The sequence below is a fragment of the Manihot esculenta genome, chromosome 8 (assembly GCF_001659605.2).
Source record: "Manihot esculenta cultivar AM560-2 chromosome 8, M.esculenta_v8, whole genome shotgun sequence".
Classification (NCBI taxonomy): Eukaryota; Viridiplantae; Streptophyta; class Magnoliopsida; order Malpighiales; family Euphorbiaceae; genus Manihot; species Manihot esculenta.
Window position 1 is genome coordinate 16,620,314 of NC_035168.2, and position 24,954 is coordinate 16,645,267.

General features: G+C 42.0%; 1 protein-coding gene across 1 annotated transcript; it reads right to left on the bottom strand.

The window, feature by feature from the left end:
* Positions 1 to 21,025: 21,025 nt before the first annotated feature.
* On the bottom strand, positions 21,026 to 23,830 carry LOC110619983. The gene is made up of 5 exons (XM_021763513.2): positions 23,257 to 23,830; positions 22,619 to 23,157; positions 22,362 to 22,544; positions 21,950 to 22,151; positions 21,026 to 21,857 (listed from the first exon to the last, which is right to left on the bottom strand). The coding sequence occupies exons 1-5, from the start codon at positions 23,789 to 23,791 to the stop codon at positions 21,160 to 21,162; spliced, it is 2,157 nt and encodes a 718-aa protein (XP_021619205.2). The 5' UTR covers positions 23,792 to 23,830; the 3' UTR covers positions 21,026 to 21,159.
* Between the last annotated feature and the right edge of the window lie 1,124 nt (positions 23,831 to 24,954).

Sequence of the window (24,954 nt, forward strand, 5' to 3'; positions counted from 1 at the left end):
AAGATAACCGCTGCCATCTCCAGATCGTGTGTGGGGTAATTCATCTCATGCCTCTTTAGCTGTCTAGAAGCATAAGCGATCACCCTACCATTCTGCATCAACACACAACCCAAGCCTACTCTGGATGCATCACAGAACACTATGAAGTCCTCATTGCTGGTTGGCAGAGCTAACACTGGTGCTGAAGTCAACCTCTTCTTGAGCTCTTCGAAGCTTTCCTCACACTGGTCGGTCCAATCGAACCTCTGATTCTTTCTGGTCAATCTGGTTAAAGGAGCTGCAATTTTGGAGAAGTCCTGTACGAACCTCCTGTAATAACCAGCCAAACCCAAGAAACTTCTGATCTCTGTCACTGAGGTGGGTCTGGGCCAGTTAGTCACAGCCTCTACTTTCTTGGGGTCTACCTCTATTCCATTCTCTGACACTATATGCCCCAAGAATGATATGCTCCTTAACCAGAACTCACACTTGGAGAACTTGGCATACAAGCCATGTTCCCTCAAGGTCTGCAAAACTATCCTCAGATGATGGGCATGCTCCTCTGCATTCCTGGAATACACTAGGATATCATCTATGAAGACAATAACGAAGTGATCCAGGTATGGTCTGAATATTCTGTTCATGAGGTCCATGAATGCTGCAGGGGCGTTGGTTAACCCAAACGGCATTACAAGGAACTCATAGTGCCCATATCTGGTCCTGAAGGCCGTCTTTGGCACGTCCTCCTCTCTGATTCTCAACTGATGGTACCCGGATCTCAGATCTATTTTGGAGAAACAACCCGCTCCTGCTAGCTGGTCGAATAGATCGTCGATCCTTGGCAATGGGTACTTATTCTTGATGGTGACTTTGTTCAACTGCCTGTAGTCGATACAAAGCCTGAGGGATCCATCCTTTTTCTTCACAAAGAGTACTGGAGCACCCCAAGGTGAGGTACTCGGTCGGATGAAACCCTTGTCCACCAGTTCTTGCAACTGTTCCTTCAACTCTTTCATCTCAGCTGGTGCCATCCTGTAGGGAGGGATAGAGATAGGCCTAGTTCCAGGCATCAGCTCTATTTCAAACTCTATCTCCCTTACAGGTGGTAGTCCTGGAAGCTCGTCTGGGAAAACATCTAAGAACTCACTCACCACAGGCACTGAGGCGGGCTCTCTAACCTGACTGTCTAGCTCTCTCACATGAGCTAGATACCCCTGACATCCCCTCCTAAGCAACCTACGAGCCTGAAGAGCTGATATCAGACCTCTAGGTGTACCCCTCTTGTCTCCTCTGAAGACGACCTCTGACCCATCCTGATCTCTGAATCTGACTACCTTGTCTCTACAGTCCAAGGTAGCACCATGGGTAGATAGCCAATCCATCCCTAGAATGACGTCAAAGTCTGTCAAATCTAGAACCACAAGGTCGGCGGACAAGCATCTTCCCTCTATAAAAACTGGACTACACTGGCAGACTGACTCTGCAACTGACGGGTCACACTTGGGTCCACTGACCCATAGGGGACACTCTAACCCAGAGACCATCAACCCTAACCTCTGAACGGCTCTCGGTGCAATAAAAGAGTGAGATGCACCCGGGTCCATTAATGCATACACATCAGAACACCCAATGATGAGATTACCTGACACCACGGTGTTGGATGTGTTAGCCTCCTGCTGTGTCATGGTGAAGATCCTGGCTGGAGCTGATGGACCTTCACCTCTGAATCCTGCTGAGGAAGAAGCTGACCCTCTCCCTCTGCCTCTGCCACTGGCCTGTGTAGCAGCTGGAGCTACTGGCCGTGCCACACTTCCTGAAGCTGTCTGCTGTGTCTGTGCCGTAGGAACTGCTTTAGGACATTGCCATGACATATGCCCCTCTTGCCCACATCTGTAGCAGGTCGTTGTCCCATACCGGCATAAACCCCTGTGTGGCCTACCACACTTCGCACAAGCTGCATTATCTGCCCCAGAACTAGAACTACTGCCAAATCCCAGACTAGACTTGACCTTGTTCCAGAACTTATTCCTCTTACCCTTGGGCTTACCCCATCTCTTACTGCCTGAAGCTGCTGCACTCAAGGTAGAGGGATCTAACCTTCCCCCACCCGGAGTTTTAGAACCAGAAGCTTGTGCCACTGTCTGTTTGACTGTCCCCTGAACGATGGCACTAGCCTCCATTCTCCTAGCCATGTCTACTATGGCGTGAAAACTCTCTCTATCTGCTGACTGTACCAAGGAGGAATACCTGGGATGGAGCTTCATGATATACCTCCTCGACTTCTTCTGGTCTGTGCTAAGGTCTTGCCCAGCAAAAGGCAGCAACTCCATAAACCTGTCAGTATACTCGTCTACACTCATGTCATCGGTTTGCCTCAACTGCTCGAATTCTATCATCTTCAATTCCCTTGAACTATCAGGGAAAGCCCATCCTGCAAATTCATTAGCGAACTCCTCCCACGATAGGCTATCCACCCTCGGCTTCACATAGTTTTTGAACCACTCACGGGCCTTTTTGCATTTCAAGGTGAAACCAGCCATCTGAATGGCTCTACTATCATCAGCTCCGATCTCCTCTGTGATCATCTTGACCTTCTCCAAATATACAAACGGGTCATCACCTGACTCAAACTGGGGAGCACCCAACTTCATGTAATCTGTCATTTTAGCCTTACTTTCCCCAGATGAGCTAGGCTGAGGTATCTGGGTATCTGGGCATGTAGGTGCTGGTGGTGGTGGAGGTACAGCATCCCCCGGAGTGGGGTTTGCTGGATTTGGATAGTATGGTGGAGGTGGGTACACTGGGTACTGTGGATATGGTGGGTAGTATGGTGGGTATGGCATCTGTGTGGAATAAGGGTTAAAACTAGGGTAATCCGATGTACCTCCCATCGAATACCCGGGATTTTGGGTGTAGGGCGGATAGTGAGGTGGCTGAACAAATCCCGAGGCCTGAGTGCCTCCTTGGGATTCTCCCATACCCTCTTCTGACATACTGACGCCCAAACTGCCATCCCTCCTTTGATCAACATCCATCTGATCCCCCATATCCTCTGACATACCTCCCTGCACTGTTCCTCTGACTGATCTGCTTCTTCCCAGATCTAAAGACCTTCTAGGGTCTCTCACTGCTCGGTCCCTGTTGGACCTACTTGACATTGCCCTAGGCAATGTTGAAGGACGGGCATCAATGCCCTCGTCCTGAGGTGGTATTCCAGTCAATCGTGCAGATCGACGGGTTCCTCTCATCCTGTTTTCTGAGAAACAGTAAACATCACATAAACATTAGCATTAAATGGTTCATGTCGGCAAGCATGAACCTCACAGCTACATTACACACATAGCATATCGTCATGGCATATCATACAATCATAGCAAGACAGGACTCTACATCCTATCCTAGTGGACATGATTTTTGCCTATTGTGCTTGACCTTCTATAACTTCTATGAGCCCGACACTCTAGGTCCGACCATATGAACCTAGGGCTCTGATACCACTCTGTAACGCCCCGGAAATCCGGACCGCTACCGGCGCTAGGATTCAGGTCGGCTTAAGGCCGCCGGAACCCGTAGCAAGCCTACACACATCCTGTTTACCTGTTTAATCCCATACATGATCAACAAACATATATAAGAATTAAAAACTTTTCTTTTTCTTCATTCACCAAACTCAACCTGTGCATGCACTATATTCATCATATACATAAACATTAATCCCTCTGTGGGATCTCATCAAAGCCTCAAGGGCTATACATCATATGGTGAGTTGGTTTACATCAATATCAAAACACAAGATCATGTACATACCAAGGGATTAACATATACTATGGTCAAGCACATATCTATCCTCAATAACATAATCACATAAACTTTACATTACATTCTTATCATTTTTCATGTCCACATACTCTAGCTATTACATACATGTGACCTTTCTCTTCTTTTCTTCTCTATCACTCCCGTACCTGCAAACCTGGGGGTTAGGGGAGAGGGGTGAGCTAAAAGCCCAGTGAGCAGAAACTAAAAACATTATATTAAAGTTCATGCTTTCATGGAATGCATCATATCACAAACAATTCACATCAAGGGTGAACCTGTCACCAATTAGTCCCAACATAGTCTCGTGCCAGGCCGTAGCATGGGGTCCTGGTCTTCCTGTCATAACATACATAAAGTCTCGTGCCAGGTCGTAGCATGGGGTCCTAGTCTTCCTGTCATAACATATATAAAGCCTCGTGCCAGGCCGTAGCATGGGGTCCTGGTCTTCCTGTCATACATACATAAAGTCTCGTGCCAGGCCGTAGCATGGGGTCCTGGTCTTCCTGTTATATCATATATTAAGTCTCGTGGACTAATTGGATCATACAGCATTCACCCACAACCACAAAATAAATGCAATGCGACATATTCGTGAACTAATGCAATCAGCCTATTACATGTCATCATGATGCATGAAACATGCTCAAAACATTTAATTGCTTGATTTAAAACATTAAGCTTGTTTCCACTCACCTCTGGCTAGCTCTGACCAGACACTGAAGCAGCTCACTCACTGCTGGGGTCCTCGGTTCCTCGGGTCCGAACCTACACAGGTGGACTCCAATGAGGGACCAAACATATATAAACACAACTCTAATATATCCCCCAAAAACCCCCTAAAACATCATGAAAACATCACAGAAAATATGCATGAAATGGCTGAACAGGGCACCTTCGGCGGCACCTTCGGCGGCCGAAAGTCCTGGACAGAGACGAAACTCAGCTAGGTTCGGCGGCACCTTCGGCGGCCGAAAGTGCCAGACAGAGACGAAAGTCTCTTTTCGGGGGCACCTTCGGCAGCCGAAAGCTGCCTCCACAAGGGGGGTTCGGCGGCCGAAACTCCCTTCGGCTGCCGAACCTGGTTTCTGCCAAACGGCAGAAACTTGGTTCGAATGAACCTCATGCCTCCCAAAACCATAAATCATGCATATTTCTCAACTAAAACACACATACAAGTTCCTAGGGGTCTCAAACATGTATATACCCCATCTACAACACTTCATTCACACACAAACAAGCTACATTGCTCAAAAATCACAACTTAAACCCATAAACCTACACATGAACTAAACATGCCTTTAATCCCATGAATCTTACATGAAACTTATTTAAAACATTACAAGAGTTCAAGATCGACTCTTACCTCTTGCAGATCGAGAGTAGAGGCGATCTAACTTGGAGTTGGGAGAAATCTAGCTCCTTAGGCCTCCAAGCTCAAAACTTGCTCAAAACTCGATTCAAAAGCTTAAAAACTTCCAAGCAAGATGAAAACTTGTTAAAACCATGAGAGATCTAGAGGAAACACTCAAGATCGAGGGAGGAACGGTGGAGACTCACCTTGGCCGACAATGGGAGAGAAAAGCTCGCCCGTGCGGACCAAGGGGACCCTTTTATAGTGGCTGGCCAGGCCACGTTCGGGGGCCGAATGTGCCTCCGCATCCATGCAATGTTCGGCGGCCGAACATAAGGTTCGGCGGCCGAACCTGCACTTCCCTCACTTAGACTTTCGGGGGCCTAACGTGCCTCCCAAAGTCCATGCATGTTCGGCGGCCGAAAGTGAGTTTCGGCGGCCGAACCTGGGTTTTTCCTTAAAGAATTTTCATGCAAAAACTTATTTAAAATCATACTTAAAACATTAAAATACATGAAAACATTTTATAAAAACATGCTTTTACCCTTCTAGAGGTTTCCGACACCCAAATTCCACCGGACGGTAGGAATTCCGATATCGGAGTCTAGCCGGGTATTACAACCCACTTCAGTGACAGAGATCAGAAGTTTCTTGGGTTTTGGTTGGTTATTACAGGAGGTTCATTCAGGACTTCTCAAAGATTGCAGCTCATCTAACCAGATTGACCAGAAAGAACCAGAGGTTCGTATGGACCGATCAGTGTGAAGAAAGTTTTGAGGAGCTCAAGAAGAGGTTAACTTCAGCACCAGTGTTAGCTCTGCCGACTAGTAATGATGACTTCACTGTGTTCTGTGATGCATCCAGAGTAGGCTTGGGTTATGTGTTGATGCAGAATGGCAGGGTGATCGCTTACGCCTCTAGACAACTGAAGAGGCATGAGTTGAATTACCCCACACACGATCTTGAGATGGCAGCAGTCATCTTTGCACTCAAGATGTGGAGGCACTACCTCTATGGGGTGAAATGTGAGATCTTTACAGATCATAAGAGCCTGCAGCACATCTTGAGCCAAAGAGAACTGAATTTGAGACAGAGGAGGTGGGTAGAACTGTTGAGTGACTATGATTGCAAGATCCAGTACCATCTGGGTAAGGCTAATGTAGTAGCGGACGCTTTGAGCCGGAAATCACTTGGCAGTTTATCCCATATCACGGCAGAGAGGAGACCGGTGGTGAAGGAGTTTTACAAGCTCATGGATGAAGGTCTACAGTTGGAGTTGTCTGGTACAGGTGCTTTAATAGCCCAGATGAGAGTGACACCTGTGTTTATGGAACAGGTGGCTCAGAAACAGCATGAGGACCCAGAGTTAGTGAAGATTGCCAGGACTGTTCAGTCAGGCAAGAGTGAAGAGTTCAGATTTGACAGTAAGGGGATCCTCCGCTATGGGAACAGACTATGTGTACCAGATGACGTGGGATTGAAAGGAGACATTATGAGAGAAGCTCATAATGCAAGGTATAGTGTTCACCCTGGAGCCACCAAAATGTATCAGGATCTGAAGAGAGTATATTGGTGGCCAGCTATGAAGAGGGAAGTGGCACAGTTTGTGTCAGCCTGCGAGGTATGTCAGAGGGTGAAGCTGGAACATCAGAAGCCAGCTGGAATGCTTAACCCGCTACCTATTCCAGAGTGGAAATGGGACAATATAGCTATGGATTTCGTAGTGGGGCTACCGGCGGCGTCCAACAGATTAGACTCCATATGGGTGATTGTGGATAGACTCACTAAATCTGCTCACTTCATTCCAGTTAGGAGCAACTACTCTGTGGATAAGTTAGCGCAGGTGTATATTGATGAGATTGTCAGACTGCATGGGGTCCCGGTATCTATAGTGTCAGATAGAGGGCCCCAGTTCACTTCCAGGTTTTGGCGGAGTCTGCAGAGTGCTATGGGTACCAAGTTGGATTTCAGTACTGCCTTCCATCCCCAGACTGATGGACAGTCAGGGAGGACCATCCAGACAATAGAAGATATGCTCAGAATGTGTGTGCTGGATTTTGGCGGTTCTTGGAGGCAGCATCTACCTTTGGTGGAGTTTGCCTACAATAACAGCCATCATGCTAGCATCGGGATGGCTCCATATGAAGCTTTGTATGGGAGGAAGTGCAGATCACCCGTCTGTTGGGAGGAAGTAGGAGAGAAGGCCTTGGCAGGGCCTGAGTTAGTAGAGATCACCAGCAGGGTGGTACCCATCATCAGAGAGAGAATCAAAACTGCTACAAGCAGGCAGAAGAGTTATGCAGACCTCCACAGGAAACAGGTAGACTTTCAGGAGGGGGATTTAGTATTGCTCAAGGTGTCTCCAATGAAAGGGGTGGTGCGGTTTGGTAAAAAGGGTAAGCTAGCTCCACGGTACATCGGACCCTTTGAAGTCTTGCAAAAGATTGGGAGTGTATCGTACAAGCTAGACTTGCCTACCTCTATGGAAAGAATCCATCCGGTTTTCCATGTTTCCATGTTAAGAAAGTTCGTGTCAGATCCGGGTAAGGTTCTCAGTGAGCCTGATGTGGAGATCCAAGAGGATCTCACCTATGTTGAGCAGCCAGTGCGGATCCTAGACACTCAGATCAGAAAGTTGAGGAACAAGGAAATCCCGATGGTTAAAGTCCTTTGGAACCACCACAATATGGAAGAATGCACTTGGGAGACACGGGAGTCCATGCTCCAGCAGTACCCTCATCTCTTTTAAGGTTAGATCTCTTTGTGTTTGTATGTATGTTATGATGTATGCTATGCATGTGTTAGTTGAGGAACATTCGGGGACGAATGTTCTTAAGGGGGGGAGAATGTAATACCCGGCTAGACTCCGATATCAGAATTTCAACCGTCCGGTGGAATCTCGGATGTCGGAAACCTCTAGAAGGGTAAAACCAGGTTTTTATAAAATGTTTTCATGTATTTTAATGTTTTAAGCATGAAATTAAATGAGCTTTTGCATGAATAATCTTTGGAGGAAAACCCAGGTTCGGCCGCCGAAAGTCAAGTTCGGCCGCCGAACATGCATGCGTTTTGGAGGCACGTTAGGCCCCCGAAAGCATGAGTGAGGGAAGTCCAGGTTCGGCCGCCGAAAGTCAAGTTCGGCCGCCAAACATTGCATGGATTCGGAGGCACATTCGGCCCCCGAACGTGGCCTGGCCAGCCACCTATAAAAAGGGGACTTAGCCGAAACGGGTGAGTTTTCTCCCATTTTCGGCCACAGCTAGCTTCCAACCTCCCTCTCCCAAATCTTTTGTTCTTCCTCCAAATCCCCGCCATTTTTCTTAAGTTTTGAGCTTGCATTGAAGGTTTTGAGCTTTTAAAACAAGTTTTGGAGCTTGGGAGACTCAGGAGCCCATTTGCTTGGATCTCCGAGTTTAGGTCGTCTCTCTCTCGATCTTCAAGAGGTAAGAGCCGATCTTGAGCTCAATGTATGTTTTTAACAAGTTTTAAGTAGATTTATGGGGTAGAAATGAATGTTAGGGTTATTTGAATATTTGGGTTTATGTTATGATTTCGAACAATGTATGTTGGTTTTTGTGTGTTTGAAGTGTTGTAGTTGGGGTATATGCTAGTTTGAGACCCCTAAGTGTAATGTATGATATGTATGCATGTTTTAGAACTAGTTTTTGCATGATTTGAGCTTGGGAGGCGAAATGTGCATAGAAGAGCTGAGTTTCTGCCCTTCGGGAGAAGCTCAGGTTCGGCCGCCGAAGTGACTTTCGGCCGCCGAACCCCCTTTGTGGAGGCAGCATTCGGCTGCCGAAGTTGCCCCCGAAAAGAGACTTTCGTCTCTGTCTGGGACTTTCGGCCGCCGAAGGTGCCGCCGAAAGTGCCTGACTTTCGGCTCTGGAGGGACTTTCGGCCGCCGAACCTGCCGCCGAAAGTGCCCTGTCCAGCCATTTCATGCATGTGTTTCTATGATTATTTCATGATGTTTTAGGGGGTTTTTGGGGAGTAGATTAGAGTTATGTTCATAATGTTAGGTCCCTCATTTGAGTCCACCTGTGTAGGTTCGGACCCGAGGAACCGAGGGCCCCAGCAGTGAGATAGCTGCTTCAGAGTCTGTAGAGCTTCAGCCAGAGGTGAGTAGAATAAACTCTTAACTTTTAAATTAAAGAAGTATAAGTTTTTGAGCATGTTCATGCATCATGGATGCCATGTGATATTAGGTTGTTTGCATTAGTGTACACGAATATGTTGCATTGCATAATATGATGTGGATGCGGATTGGCTATTGGATGATCCTCTAGTCCTCCTATGGTATGATATGATGATGATACGGTACGGATTACCAGTGAGGCCCATTCTACGCCCCTGGCATATTGGAATGTTATGTTATGTTATGTATGTAAGAGAAAGACCAGTGAGGCCCATTCTACGCCCCTGGCACGATTGGACTATGTTGAGGACTATAGGTGACAATACCATCCTTATGTGATATGTTTGTGATGTGTTGCATTTTATGGAAGCATGAAATATTTTAATATATGTTTTCTCTATTCTGCTCACTGGGCTTTGTAGCTCACCCCTCTCCCCTAACCCCAGATGTGCAGGTACAGGGTAGATCAGGAGGTTAGCCAGAGTATGGAAGCTATGTTTATGTAATAGTTAGATTGTGGACATGACAATTGTATTATGATGTAATGTAAAAGTGTTTTAAGTTATGTTATGTAATTTGAATATTGAGGATAGAGTTGTGCTTGACCAATACAGATTGTTAATCCCACTTGTATGTACATGGTCTTTATGATATGAGATATGAGGCTATGTTTCAACCAAGCTTATGTATGATGAGATACCCCATTGGAGCATTTGATGAGGGCTCCAGTGGAGGTTTATGTTATGTTTATGTTTATGTTTATGTACAGGTTGAGCTTGGTTGTTATATGAGAATGTTTACAGGTTTATGAGTATTGTTGATCATGTATGGGATTAAACAGGATTACAGGTTATGTCAGGCTTGCTACGGTTCCCGGCGGCCTTATGCCGATCTGGATCCTAGCGCCGGTAGAGGTCCGGATTTCCGGGCTGTTACATTGTGGATCTCCATTTATAAAATAAAAGAAAATCTATACTATTACATTAAAATAAATGACACGCAGGCCGTATTTAAAAATTACCTCCCATATAAAGATAACAATAACCAATCTCATAGGTTAAAAAGGCCATACTATGCACCATGCCAAGACTTCACATAATCACAACATATATCATCACCTTCTTCCTTTTACTTTCTCCCTTCTCTTTCTTTTCTCTCCTTCTACCCCATTTTCTTCTTCCTTCAACCAGCATTTTTAGCTATAATCATTATTATCTTCAATCCAATTTATGCAAAAAAATCAAGAAAGAGAGCTGAAATTAAGTGTAGATATGCAAACAAGGGAAGATTAGAGGAGAAATTGAAGAGGAAATTTGGAGAATAGAAGAGTGAGTTCTTTACCCGTTTCAGCCTCTTTTCTTCCCTTCCATGATTCCTTTAGTAGTAGAAGAGGTTTATTAAGTTAATTGATTAAGTAGATAGTGTAAAAATGGCTTAGGGTTTCTATTAGCATAAAAAGTAGAGGTGAAGAGCTTTGGTTTCCTTGAAATCCCTATAGAAATAATTGAAATTTACTTTAATTTTACTTAAATCTAGAATTTAATTTGAAATAAAATTATAGAGGGAGAAGCTCTCCAAAGCCCCAACACAAAGGGGAAAGAGAAGGAGGATATATAAAAGCGTTGTTAACTTGTTTGGTTTGTGCTTATCAAATCTTTAACTTGTGTGTGCTAATTAATAGTGTTAATTGTGTAAAAGTTTATAGTTTTACTATATTTGAATGCTCTTAGATGATTAATGTGGAAATGAAGGAGGGTTGGTTGTGAATTAAGTAAAGGTTTATTGAGATACTGAATTGATAAAATTTTGTTTGAGCAGTCTGTATTTTTGATGATATGACTGAAGATTGGAATATCTAATTCAATGAAATTTGCATCAAAATAAAGTTTCATGAAGACCAAAAGGTCAAATTCTAAGCTTAATGGACCTAAAAATAGAGCTAAAATTAACTTCATGAATCAGGTCACTACTGGACCTATTGTGTATTTTTTGGCAACCTGGGTTTAATCTGTTATAAGTCAAGTTATAGATATCTCATTCAGGCTATTTTTGATACAGTAGAAATCTAAGACGAGAAGGTAAAATTTTCATAAGAGAGTTAGGTCAAAATATTCACCGAAGTAAACTTATACAATGTAACGATCCGAAAATCGGACCGCTATCGGCGCTAGGATCCGGGTCGACTTAAGGCCGCCGGGACCCATAGCAAGCCTAACATACATCCTGTAAACCTGATAAATCCCATACATGATCAACAACAAACAACTCACATTGTTCAAAAACACATATAAAACCCATAAACCTAACCATGAGCTAAACATGCATTTTACCCCATAGATCTTGCATAAAACTTACTTTAAACATAGAATGAGCTTAAGATCGGCTCTTACCTCTTGTAGATCGAGGGAGAGACGCCCTAAACTCGGAGGTGGGAGGTTTTGAGTTCTTGAACCTCAAAGCTCCAAAACTTTGCTCAAAGCTTGAAAATCTTCAAAACAAGTTAAAAACTCATGAAAATCGAGTAATATGGGAAGGAAAGAACTCAAGATCGGTGAGGGGCGGCGGAGAGCTCACCTTGGCCGGAAATGGGGAGAAAGCTCGCCCATTTTCGGCTAAGGGACCCTTTTATAGTGGCTGGCCAGGCCACGTTCGGGGGCCGAACGTGCCTCCGCATGCATGCCATGTTCGGCGGCCGAACTCCAGGTTCGGCGGCCGAACCTAGACTTTCCTCACTTATGCTTTCGGGGGCCTAAAGGCGCTCCCGAAGGCATGCATGTTCGGCGGCCGAACCTGAGTTTTCCTTCAAGGTTGTTTTTATGCAAAAACTCATTTCCATTTTACTTAAAACCATGAAATACCTTAAAACATTTTATGAAAACATGATTCTACCCTACTAGAGGCTTCTGACATCCGAGATTCCACCGGACGGTAGGAATTCCGATACCGGAGTCTAGCCGGGTATTACATTCTCCCCCCTTAAGAACATTCGTCCCCGAATGTTCCTCAACTAGCACATAGCATGGCATAAGACATTACATACATACATAGCACAAAAACACATAGAGATCTAACCTTAAAAGAGATGAGGGTACTGCTGGAGCATAGACTCCCGTGTCTCCCAAGTGCATTCTTCCAAATTGTGGTGGTTCCACAGGACTTTCACCATTGGGATTTCCTTGTTTCTTAGCTTTCTGATCTGGGTGTCTATGATCCGTACTGGCTGTTCAACATAGGTGAGATCCTCTTAGACCTCCACATCAGGCTCACTAAGAACCTTGCTCGGATCTGACACAAACTTCCTCAACATTGAAACATGGAAAACCGGATGGATTCTTTCCATTGAAGCAGGTAAATCCAGCTTGTACGACACATTCCCAACCTTTTGCAAGATTTCGAAGGGTCCGATGTATCATGGGGCTAGTTTACCTTTCTTCCCGAAGCGAACCACTCCTTTCATAGGAGACACCTTGAGCAATACCAGATCCCCTTCCTGAAACTCGACCTGCCTTCTGCGGATGTCTGCATAACTCTTCTGCCTGCTTGCAGCAGTCTTGATCCTCTCTCTGATTATGGGTAATACCCTGCTGGTAATCTCAACTAGCTCAGGCCCTGCCAAGGCCTTTTCTCCCACTTCTTCCCAGCAAACAGGTGACCTGCACTTCCTCCCATACAAAGCTTCATATGGAGCCATCCCGATGCTAGCATGATGGCTGTTATTGTAGGCAAACTCCACCAAAGGTAGATGCTGCCTCCAATAACCACCAAAGTCCAACACACACATTTTGAGCATATCCTCTATGGTCTGGATGGTCCTTTCTGACTGTCCGTCCGTCTGCGGATGGAAAGCAGTGCTAAAATCCAACCTGGTACCTATGGCGTTCTGCAGACTCCGCCAAAACCTGGAGGTGAACTGGGGCCCTCTATCCGACACTATCGAAACCGAAACCCCATGCAGCTTGACGATCTCATCAACATACACCTGCGCCAACTTGTCCACAGAATAGCCACTCCTGACAGGGATGAAGTGAGCAGATTTGGTGAGTCTGTCCACAATCACCCATATGGAGTCCAATCTGTTGGACGCTGCCGGTAACCCCACTATGAAGTCCATAGCTATATTTTCCCATTTCCATTCTGGAATAGGTAGCGGGTTAAGCATTCCAGCCGGCTTCTGATGTTCCAGCTTCACCCTCTGACACACTTCGCAGGCTGACACAAACTGTGCCACTTCTTTCTTCATAGCTGGCCACCAATAAACCTTCTTTAGATCTTGATACATCTTGGTGGCTCCGGGGTGAATACTGTATCTTGCATTATGAGCCTCTCTCATAATGTCTCCTTTTAGCCCTATGTCATCTGGTACACATAGTCTGCTCCCATAGCGGAGGATCCCCTTGCTGTCAAATCTGAACTCACTGTCATTGCCTGACTGAACAGTCCTGGCAATCTTCACTAACTCCGGGTCCTCATGCTGTTTCTGAGCCACCTGCTCCAAAAACACGGGTGCTACTCTCATCTGGGCCACCAAGGCACCTGTACCAGACAACTCCATCTGAAGACCTTCCTCAATGAGCTTGTAAAACTCCTTCACCACTGGCCTCCTCTCTGCCGATATGTAGAATAAACTGCCGAGTGATTTCCGGCTTAAGGCATCTGCCACAACATTCGCCTTACCCGGATGGTACTGAATCTTGCAATCATAGTCACTCAGCAGCTCCATCCATCTCCTCTGTCTCAAATTTAAATCTCTTTGACTCAGGATGTACTGCAGGCTTTTATGATCTGTAAAGATCTCACATTTAACCCCATAGAGGTAGTGCATCCACATCTTGAGTGCAAAGATTACTGCTGCCATCTCCAGGTCATGTGTGGGGTAATTCAACTCATGCTTCTTCAGCTGCCTAGAAGCATAAGCGATCACCCTCTCATTTTGCATCAGTACACAACCTAGTCCCACACGGGACGCATCACAAAAGACCGTAAAGTCCTCATCACTAGATGGCAGAGCTAAAACTGGTGATGAAGTCAACCTCCTCTTAAGCTCTTCAAAACTCTCTTCGCACTGGTCGGTCCACACAAACTTCTGATTCTTCCTGGTTAATCTGGTCAGAGGAGCTGCAATCTTTGAGAAGTCCTGAACGAACCTCCTGTAGTAACCTGCCAAATCCAAGAAACTTCTAATCTCTGTCACTGAAGTGGGTCTAGGCCAGTTAGCCACAGTTTCTGTCTTCTTGGGGTCTACCTCTATACCATTCTCTGACACTACATGCCCCAAGAACGAAATGCTCCTCAGCCAGAACTCACACTTAGAGAACTTGGCATACAAGCCATGTTCCCTCAAGGTCTGTAGAACCAACCTCAGATGATGGGCATGCTCCTCTGCATTCCTAGAATACACTAAGATATCGTCTATGAAGACAATAACAAAGTGATCCAGGTATTGGCCAAATACTCTGTTCATGAGATCCATGAATGCTGCAGGGGCGTTGGTTAACCCAAACGGCATCACAAGGAACTCAAAATGCCCATATCTGGTCCTGAAAGCTGTCTTTGGCACATCTTCATCCCTTATCCTTAGCTAATGGTACCCCGATCTTAGATCTATTTTGGAGAAACAACCCGCTCCGGCTAGCTGGTCGAATAGATCGTCGATCCTTGGCAAAGGGTACCTATTTTTAGTAGTGACTTTGTTCAACTGCCTGTAGTCGATACAAAGTCTAAGGGACCCATCCTTCTTTCTCACAAACAAGACCGGAGCACCCCAAGGTGAGGTACTCTGTCGGATGAAGCCCTTTTCTACCAGCTCTTGCAACTGCTCCTTCAACTCCTTCAACTCAGCTGGGGCCATCCTGTAGGGAGGGATAGAGATCGACCTAGTTCCAGGAACCAACTCTATCTCGAACTCTATCTCCCTAGCAGGTGGTAAACCTGGAAGCTCGTCTGGAAAAACATCCTGAAACTCTCTGACAACTGGCACCGAGGCTGGCTCCCTGACCTGACTGTCTAGTTCTCTCACATGAGCTAAGTACCCCTGACATCCCTTCCTAAGCAACCTACGAGCCTGAAGAGCTGATATCAGACCTCTAGGTGTGCCCCTCTTGTCTCCTCTAAAGACGACCTCTGACCCGTTCTGATCTCTGAACCTGACTACCTTGTCCCTGCAGTCCAAGGTAGCACCATGGGTAGATAGCCAATCCATCCCTAGAATGACGTCAAAGTCTGTCAAATCTAGAACCACAAGGTCGGTGCAGAGGCATCTTCCCTCAACAAAAACTGGACTGTACTAGCAGACTGACTCTGCCACTGACGGGTCACACTTGGGTCCACTGACCCATAGGGGACACTCTAACCCAGAGACTATCAAACCCAACCTCTCGACGGCTCTCAGAGCAATAAATGAATGAGATGCACCCGGGTCCATTAAAGCATACACATCAGAACACCCAATGATGAGATTACCTGACACCACGGTGTTGGATGTGTTAGCCTCCTGCTGAGTCATGGTGAAGATCCTGGCTGGAGCTGATGGACCTTCACCTCGGGAACCAGAAGAAGAGGCTGCCCCTCTCCCTCTACCTCTGCCACTGCCCTGAGTTGTGGCTGGAGCTGCTGGCTGTGCCACACTACCAGAAGCTGTCTGCTGGGGCTGGCCCATAAAAGGTGCTCTAGGACACTCCCGAGCTATGTGTCCCTCCTGTCCACATCTGAAACATGTATTAGTCCCAGCTCGACACACTCCCCTGTGCGGCCTTCCACATCGCTGGCATTCTGTACTATTTGAGCCTGAGCTCGAGCCACCGCCAAATCCCAGACCAGATTTCAACTTATTCCAAAACTTATTCTTCTTCGGCTTCTTGGTGGTGTTATCCCACCTCTTCTTACTTGAGCTCTGAGAAGAGAGACCTAGCCCTCCTCTGCCTGGGGTCTTAACCCCTGAAGACTGGGTCACTGACTGCTTCACTGACCCCTCAACTATAGCACTTGCCTCCATCCTTCGAGCCATATCCACCACAGTGTGGAAACTTTCTCTCTCAACTGACTGAATCAACGAGGAGTACCTAGAATGCAGCTTCATAACATACCTCTTGGCTTTCTTCGTATTTGTATCTAGAGCTTGCCCTGAAAAAGGCAATAGCTCCAAGAATTTATCTGTGAACTCCTCTACACTCATGTGCTCTGTCTGCCTCAGTTGCTCAAATTCAATCATTTTCAGTTCTCTGGAACTGTCTGGAAAAGCCCATCTAGCAAACTCATTCGCAAATTCTTCCCATGTCATGCCGTCTAGTCTCGGGTCCACATAACACTTGAACCATTCCCGTGCCTTCTTGCACTTTAAGGTGAACCCTGCCATCTGAATGGCCCTGCTATCATCCGCCCCTAGCTCATCAGTTATTGTCTTCACTACTCTCAGATACTCAAAGGGGTCATCCCCTGACTTGTATTTGGGAGCATCCAACTTGAGGTAATCTGTCATCTTTACTTTGCTCCCACCGGCTGAGCTAGGTCTGGAAGGTTGAGTAACTGGGGCTGCTGGTTCTGTAGGTGGTGGAGGTGGGGGTGCAGCATTCCCCGAGGTGGGGTTCGCCGGGTTTGGATAGAAGGGTGAGGGTGGATAAGCTGGGTACTGTGTGTAAGGTGGATAGAAAGGTGGATAAGGCATGTAGGTAGGGTAGGGGTTAAAGCTAGAGTAATCCGATGTACCTCCCATCGGATACCCTGAACCCTATGGGAAGGGTGGATAGTGGGGTGGAAAACCATACCCCGAGGCCTGAACGCCTCCCTGGGACTCCCCTGTCCCTTCTTCCTCCATGCTAACATCCAGATTCCCATCCCTCCTCTGATCCTCTTCCATAACCTCCCTCACATCTGAAGAATTTCCTCCTCTATCAGTCCCCCTTCTGCTAGCATCAAAAGACCTTCTAGGGTCCCTTGACACTCTTTCTCTGTTTGCTCTACAAGACATTGCCCTAGGCAATGTAGGAGGACGGGCGCTCGTGCCCTCATCCTCAGGTGGCACTCCAGTCAATCGTGCAGATCGACGAGTTCCTCTCATCCTGTTTTCTGAAAAACAGTACACATTACACAAACATTAGCATCATATGGTTCATGTGGGCAAACATGAACCCTCATCACATATACATCATTCATATCATAGTATCAATGCTCATGTATATAATCATGGCATTTCACATCATTATACAAGACAAGACTCCACATCCTATCCTAGTGGACATGATCTTTCCTATTGTGCTTGACCTTCTATAACATCTATGAGCCCGACACTCTAGGTCCGATCCTATGAACCTAGGGCTCTGATACCATTCTGTAACGACCCGAAAATCAGACCGCTATCGGCGCTAGGATCCGGGTCGACTTAAGGCCGCCGGGACCCGTAGCAAGCCTAACATACATCCTGTGAACTTGATAAATCCCATACATGATCAACAACAAACAACTCACATTGTTCAAAAACACATATAAAACCCATAAACCTAACCATGAGCTAAACATGCATTTTACCCCATAGATCTTGCATAAAACTTACTTTAAACATAGAATGAGCTTAAGATCGGCTCTTACCTCTTGTAGATCGAGGGAGAGACGCCCTAAACTCGGAGGTGGGAGGTTTTGAGTTCTTGAACCTCAAAGCTCCAAAACTTTGCTCAAAGCTTGAAAATCTTCAAAACAAGTTAAAAACTCATGAAAATCGAGTAATATGGGAAGGAAAGAACTCAAGATCGGTGAGGGGCGGCGGAGAGCTCACCTTGGCCGGAAATGGGGAGAAAGCTCGCCCATTTTCGGCTAAGGGACCCTTTTATAGTGGCTGGCCAGGCCACGTTCGGGGGCCGAACGTGCCTCCGCATGCATGCCATGTTCGGCGGCCGAACTTGAGGTTCGGCGGCCGAACCTGGACTTTCCTCACTTATGCTTTCGGGGGCCTAAAGGCGCTCCCGAAGGCATGCATGTTCGGCGGCCGAACCTGAGTTTTCCTTCAAGGTTGTTTTTATGCAAAAACTCATTTCCATTTTACTTAAAACCATGAAATACCTTAAAATATTTTATGAAAACATGATTCTACCCTACTAGAGGCTTCCGACATCCGAGATTCCACCGGACGGTAGGAATTCCGATACCGGAGTCTAGCCGGGTATTACATACAAGATCAAAGTGACTGTTGCTTTGAAATTGATGTCTGGTATATAGTTTGGGCAAATAATACATAACTGGAGCTAGAAATGACTAACTGACTTAAAACTGATCTCAAATGACTAATTGGAGCAGAAAGAGTAATTTGTGTCATTGAAAAGAGGTGGTCGTATAATTGAATAGCTTTTGACTAAAGGTGCATGTATGCCAGCAGAATTAGAAGAACTAGCCATTTTATGATCTCTCTAAGGTATTTGAACCTCAAGCAAGAGAGCACAGCTCTAATACCAATTTTTTGTCCCAAGATAAGTGACCAAGAGGGGGTCAATGGGTCATTTTATCAATTTTTCAATCCTGCTCTAAGCTTTAATAAAAAATTATGGCTACTAATTCTAAGTGTGAAAGAGTGATAGATTGAAACAGATATTTCAAAAGTCTTCTTGAAGGATTTTGAAAGATAGTTAAACACAGATACACATCTATTCAACAGAAGCAAATAATGAAAAGTAGAAATAAAATTAACAAGCTAATTTTACCAAATTTTCATCGGCACTGATTTAAACTTAAAACACATATCTCAGGTAAATAATGAAAGCTAAAGGTAAAGAGTTTAGAGATAAGAAAATCAAATAGAAAGATTTTATAGTGGTTCAGCAAACACAGCTTATGTCCACTCTTCAAGGTCCTTCCTTGAGCCTTCACTCCACTAAACCTCTTTTAACAGGCAAGAGAACAGCCTTTCATACAACAGCAAGCTTCTCAGGCGCTTGTAGACCTTTACACATTTGATTCACTACTCATGCTTCTACTTAAGTTTTAATAGGTGTTTAAAACCTGTAGAAAGAAACACTCTCAATAATTCTCAGTAATTACAACAGGATGCTATTAAGATGACAGAGAGAAGATTTACCAATGAAAATCAGAAATATGAATGAAAAGCCTTTAACACAAGGGTTTTGAATGCTCTTAGAAAATCAATACTTTCATTGCTCATTTATAATGAGATTCAAACTTTTAAATAAATGTCTGAAAAAACTTTCTTCTTAACTGCAGAAGTAGTTCAACGGTAATAAATTTAAAAATACTAGCTGTTAAAACATTGAGATTCATGCAGATTAAAATCAATTACTCTCGCAGACTGAAAGTAGTTCGCTAAAATAAATATAGACGGAAATTAAATACCTAAATTCAAACTGTATCTAAAATTAAATGTCTAATTTTAGCCTCAAAAAAATTTAACACAGCTAAAATATTATTTTTATTTTTAAGAAAAATTCTTTAAAGTATAAAAAATTTATTATTGACGTATCAACTCACTCACTCTTTTACAATTAATTCTAGAGATACCCTTTTTTACTTATTCTTCTTTTGATTCATTTTATATTGCCATAAGAGTTTCTTTCTTTTCAATGTAGGGAATTCCTTTATTTCTTCAAAACTATCCGGATGCTCTACTTTTGATACTAAACATGGTTAAATAAACATAATTCATTAAATTTTAGTATTATTAGAATCAAACTCTTTCAAGACTTTTGGAATCAACAAATCGAAAATATAACTACAATTTTTCATCGGTAAATGATTGATAATTTCATCATTGATATTTTAAATAATCAGTAAATGATCGTTAATTTACTTTAACAACCACTTTTTCAATAATTTAATCGGTAAATTCTATCACAACTTTTTCGTTTTTTCTAATGAAATATTATTAATACTTTGTAGTTTTTAATTATATTAATCAATAGTAATATTGCACGAGTTGCATTTCAGCGTTAATTATATCCTTTTTATGTTTCTCTCCTTGTATTACTAAAAAAAACATTTTAAATTTAATTACAAATATATACTGAGTATACAAATAGGGTAAACTGCACGTCTAAAATAAGTAATATACATAAAAGTGATGTGTAATTCTGAATTTAAATGGAAATGGGTTTTTTTATGATTTTTTAATATTTATTTACTTTTTATAAATAATTAAATTTGAAACTTAAAAACTTTAACGATGATTTACGTATTAGTAAAATAAAATTAATCATATATGTTTTATGGGTTTCTTGCTGAAATAATGTCAGAATTCATTATGATGATCATAATTAATTTCTAATTATGTAATAAATATGAATTAAACTCCTAGTGTAGGTTATTTGTTTCAAGTAAATTATGTTCTGATTTGGTTTAAAGACGATTTGAATATAGTTAGTTAGCTGGCTTCAATTGATAGAGAGCTGGAAAGTACAACTGGTTGGGTATCAAAAATCATTTTTGTTATATCAAAATAGAATTCCCATTATTTATTTTTCTCATACATGCAAATCCAATTAAAAATTTACTAATAAATATTTGCTAAACTTATTTATGCAGATAATTAGTTATTACATAAGAAATTCTCCCAATTTATTTATAAATTATTATTTTTGTTATGGAAAATTCATCAAAATTTCATATTTTATATTAATTTAGAGAAGAGATCTTTTTTATATGTAAAAAGAGAATTTGTTAATAAAATAACACTAAAGGAAACTTAAACATGTAGTACTAAAAAAATCCAATCCAATATTAAAATTTTCAGATAAAAAATGCACATATAAATAAAAGCAATATTCATAAGCTTTACTTTAAAAAAGCAACTTAGTTCAAAAACAAGCATACAAAATTATTGGAACATCAAACAAAAGCATAATAGATGAGAACAAGCAAAGTAGATGGGACACAAAAGCAATCAACAGCATCTTTTTGGAATGCAGAGGTGGCCAGTCATATGCCAACTTTCACCTCCATCAGGATACATATACGGGCATGATGGAGTATAGTCATCCTTCAAAAGCAGATTCCATGTTGCATTAGGATCCGCAGTTGCGAACATAGTCCAAGTAGGAGTAGAATTCTCATATCTACTATGTGTGATGCGATTAAATTTCTTCACGTCCCTGTTCTTAGTTATATCATCTGTGTTTATATCAACGGTAAACACATCTCCATATGGCCTCACAGAATGTAAGAACAGAGGTAAAGAAATTGGATCAACAGACACTGCAGCAAGATCTGAAGTCACAGCAATGCTTTTCCCATCCGGACTAAAAAATGGATGATTCACATGTCCTGAAAGATCATCTCCACTTTTTATCACTCTTACCACAACTGATGGATCGTTTGCCTTTATTAGAAATACTGAAAAGTATCCTGGGTCTAAACCATTGTCAGTTTCTGGTGCATCTTTAGGCTTATCTCGTGTTGATGAGAACACTATCCAATCTCCACTTGGAGACCATTGGCAATGTGTATCAGTCCATGGCCCATTTGTTAGTCTTGTTATTTTGCCATTTCCATATTCCCCTACTTCTGCATTCTCCATTATGTATAGATTCTTGTGCTTCTTATCTCCTCCATCTCTTGTAGATCGAAAAACTAATTTATTTCCTGTAACAGTGAACGATTCTTGGTTAATGACATGCTAATTGGTTACCTGAGCATTGGTGAAACAAGGAATAACTAAGAAATTAGTTAGTTACCGTCTGGACTAGTGGATGGGAAGGCATTATTGAATTTTTTTGTGAGCTTGCTACGTTGTCTTAAACCACTAGACACATTGGGAATAGCGCAAATTTCCAATGTTTTTCCAGCATTGAAAGAAGGTCCCATGCATACATACAATATATCCTTTTGTGGATTTTGATTCCAAACCGGTGAGAAAATATTGTCTGGACCTTTCGTCTACACAAATAAAGCCCATTATTAACTTCATATTTATTATAAATACAGTTAATGCAGGTTGCAATTATAAAATCTAACATAATTACATCTCTTGAGTTCATGTAAACATTATTACAAACATATAGATGTATTCAACATACTAATTTTATATGCATACTATCATTTATACTTTTATCTTAGATATATGAAAAGTGAGATTTCCCTATATACCTCAAAGACAATGCGCAGTCCTTGGCTATCAGCTACCCACACAGCTTTGAACTCATTGTCAACGAATGCAAGCTTGGAGCCATCCTTGGAAAATGTTGGAAATACACCAGACACTCTGAAAAGTCCTACATCTGGGTGTGGAGAGTGCAGCTTGTGGAAATTTCTTGGGATTTCGTCTCCATGCTGTGCAACTAACACTCTTAATTAAACATATATAGCTAAAATTTACAGGAATTTGTTCATTAATCAATACGTACGTTGAGAAGATCGCTCTTGCAACGATGGTAACCTATGCGCTTCCCTCCGTCTAAGACAAAGGGGTTGAAATGGTCAGCCTTTGGTCTGGTTATTTGAGTGATTTTTATGGGTTGATCTGGTGCAGATGAATCGAAAATCTCAATATGCCGATACTGTGCTTCCCCACGAACGTCACTGAAGCTTGATTTCTTACGGATAGTTGCCACTGCCACTTTGGTGTCGCTGATGGCCGCCGGAGTTATCGCATCAATTCCATCCGTGGTCACACGGACAGTTTCACCGCTAGCAATGTCGAATCGGAACACACCCCAAAAATCCCCAACCTTTCTATGGAAAAATATGATGTTGTCACTTCCCCATGTTGGCCACCCACCATTTTTTATAATTTTCTTGCGCTCCAAAGGGGGCTTCTCCACGTTCATCACGTAAATATCAGTCTGTAGATCTTCAATCTCGCCGTTCCAACCCTTTCCCTGGAATGATGCAACCGCTATCTTTCTTCCAGATGGAGAAACAGAGGGGCTTAAATCACTTACCCCTGCTCAATAGAAATTCAAATTTCAACCACCATTTAAGAGCTTGATATTATATATAAAGGTATGTGGTAATTAATAGAGAAAACAACAGAAGAATGAACCTGATGGGGTGAGGCGTTCAGTTTTTCCAGTCTTAAGATTGGTTTTATAAACAGCAGTCCACGGTTGACGACGGTCTTTTGGCGTGTCTTTGGTAGTGACATAGACGACAGAATGATCGATAGTACGATTACCGACCCTATAACCACCGCCAATAGAACCACTGTCTTCCATTCGAACATCACTGAATGTGCCATAGACATCAGAGAAGCTAAAGACTTTAACTTTTTCAGTAAAGCGAAGAGCTATATGAAGAGTCTCGAGGTTTTTGTCTCTTTCAGAGACGAAAATCAAGCCTGAGAGACGACCAGAATCAACATCAGCTTCATTGGCTTCGGAAGCCAATTTTGGGCGCTTGATGATTGTCTTGAGAGCTTCTGATGGAATGATTCGGCAGTCGTAGTTGCTGGACAAGCCATCGGTCATGTGCAGCTCATCGTGCCTCCCTGTGGGCGGAAGTGGACAAGAGTATATGTCCAGAGGCACCGGTGGTTTATAGGTGGCGAAGAAGGCGATGCTACCTCTGTTCTCCGCCATGCTCCGCCTGTAATGCTTGCTTTTACTCTTAAAGGTCACAACGCTTCAAGCTATTTATTGATTAATATTTAGATGGAGGAAGGGACCAATGCGTCCACGTGAAATAATAATAAAAAGTTTATATTATAAAATATTATTTTAATATAAAATTAAATTAAAATTTTTAAAATTAACCACGTATAAAAAGTAAGAGAATAATAAATTAAAGGGATTTTTTTTCCTAATTTTAAACTACGTGGGATATTTTGTTTTTGTAGAAAAAAAACAAATTCATTAATTAGATTTAGATGGGTTAGCTTTGGAGACGGGGACAAGTGGCCGATGGATCATCAATAGTTTGTCCACAAGTTATACGATTATTAAAATATTTTATATTATTATTATATATAATAATATAAATTATTTTATAAAATAATATAAAATTATTTTATAAATAATATATTTTTATGTAAATTTACTCTTTTTTTATATTTTTTTAAATTTAAAATTATTGATTTATGAAAAATAAATCTTAATATTTTATTTTATTTTATTTTTTAATTTAAAATAATATAAAAAAATTTATTGATCAAATATGTAATTTATTACTATAAAAATAAAATAAAGAAGATAACTGTAAAAAAAATAAAAAATTTAATAATTTTTAAAATAAAAATTGTATCATTATTATTATAATTATAATTTATTATTTTTATTATTATAATTTATATGATTTTTTAATTTTTTTTATTGTTACTAATTTTTAATTTTTTTATTTCTTTAATATAATATATTAATAACAATAAAATAAAAATTTTAATATATTTTTTTCTTTATTTTTAATAATAAATAAATTATAAAAAAATTATAACTAACTCTATAAATTAATTCATATTATATATTTTTCATTTTTATGTGAATAATAATAAATATATGAAAGCGACATAAATTTATATTTTTTATATATTGTAATTTTATTTTTATATAAAATAATAATTAATATATATGTTATTATTTGATGAATATGTTATTATATTTTTAAAATTATACTCTACCTCCATAATCAGTTATCTTATCCATTATAATTTAAACATTTTTATCTTTATTTTTTATTTCAGAAAACATTTAAATTTCATTAATTTTTATTTATAATATTTTATTTAACTAATTTTTAATATTTTTTA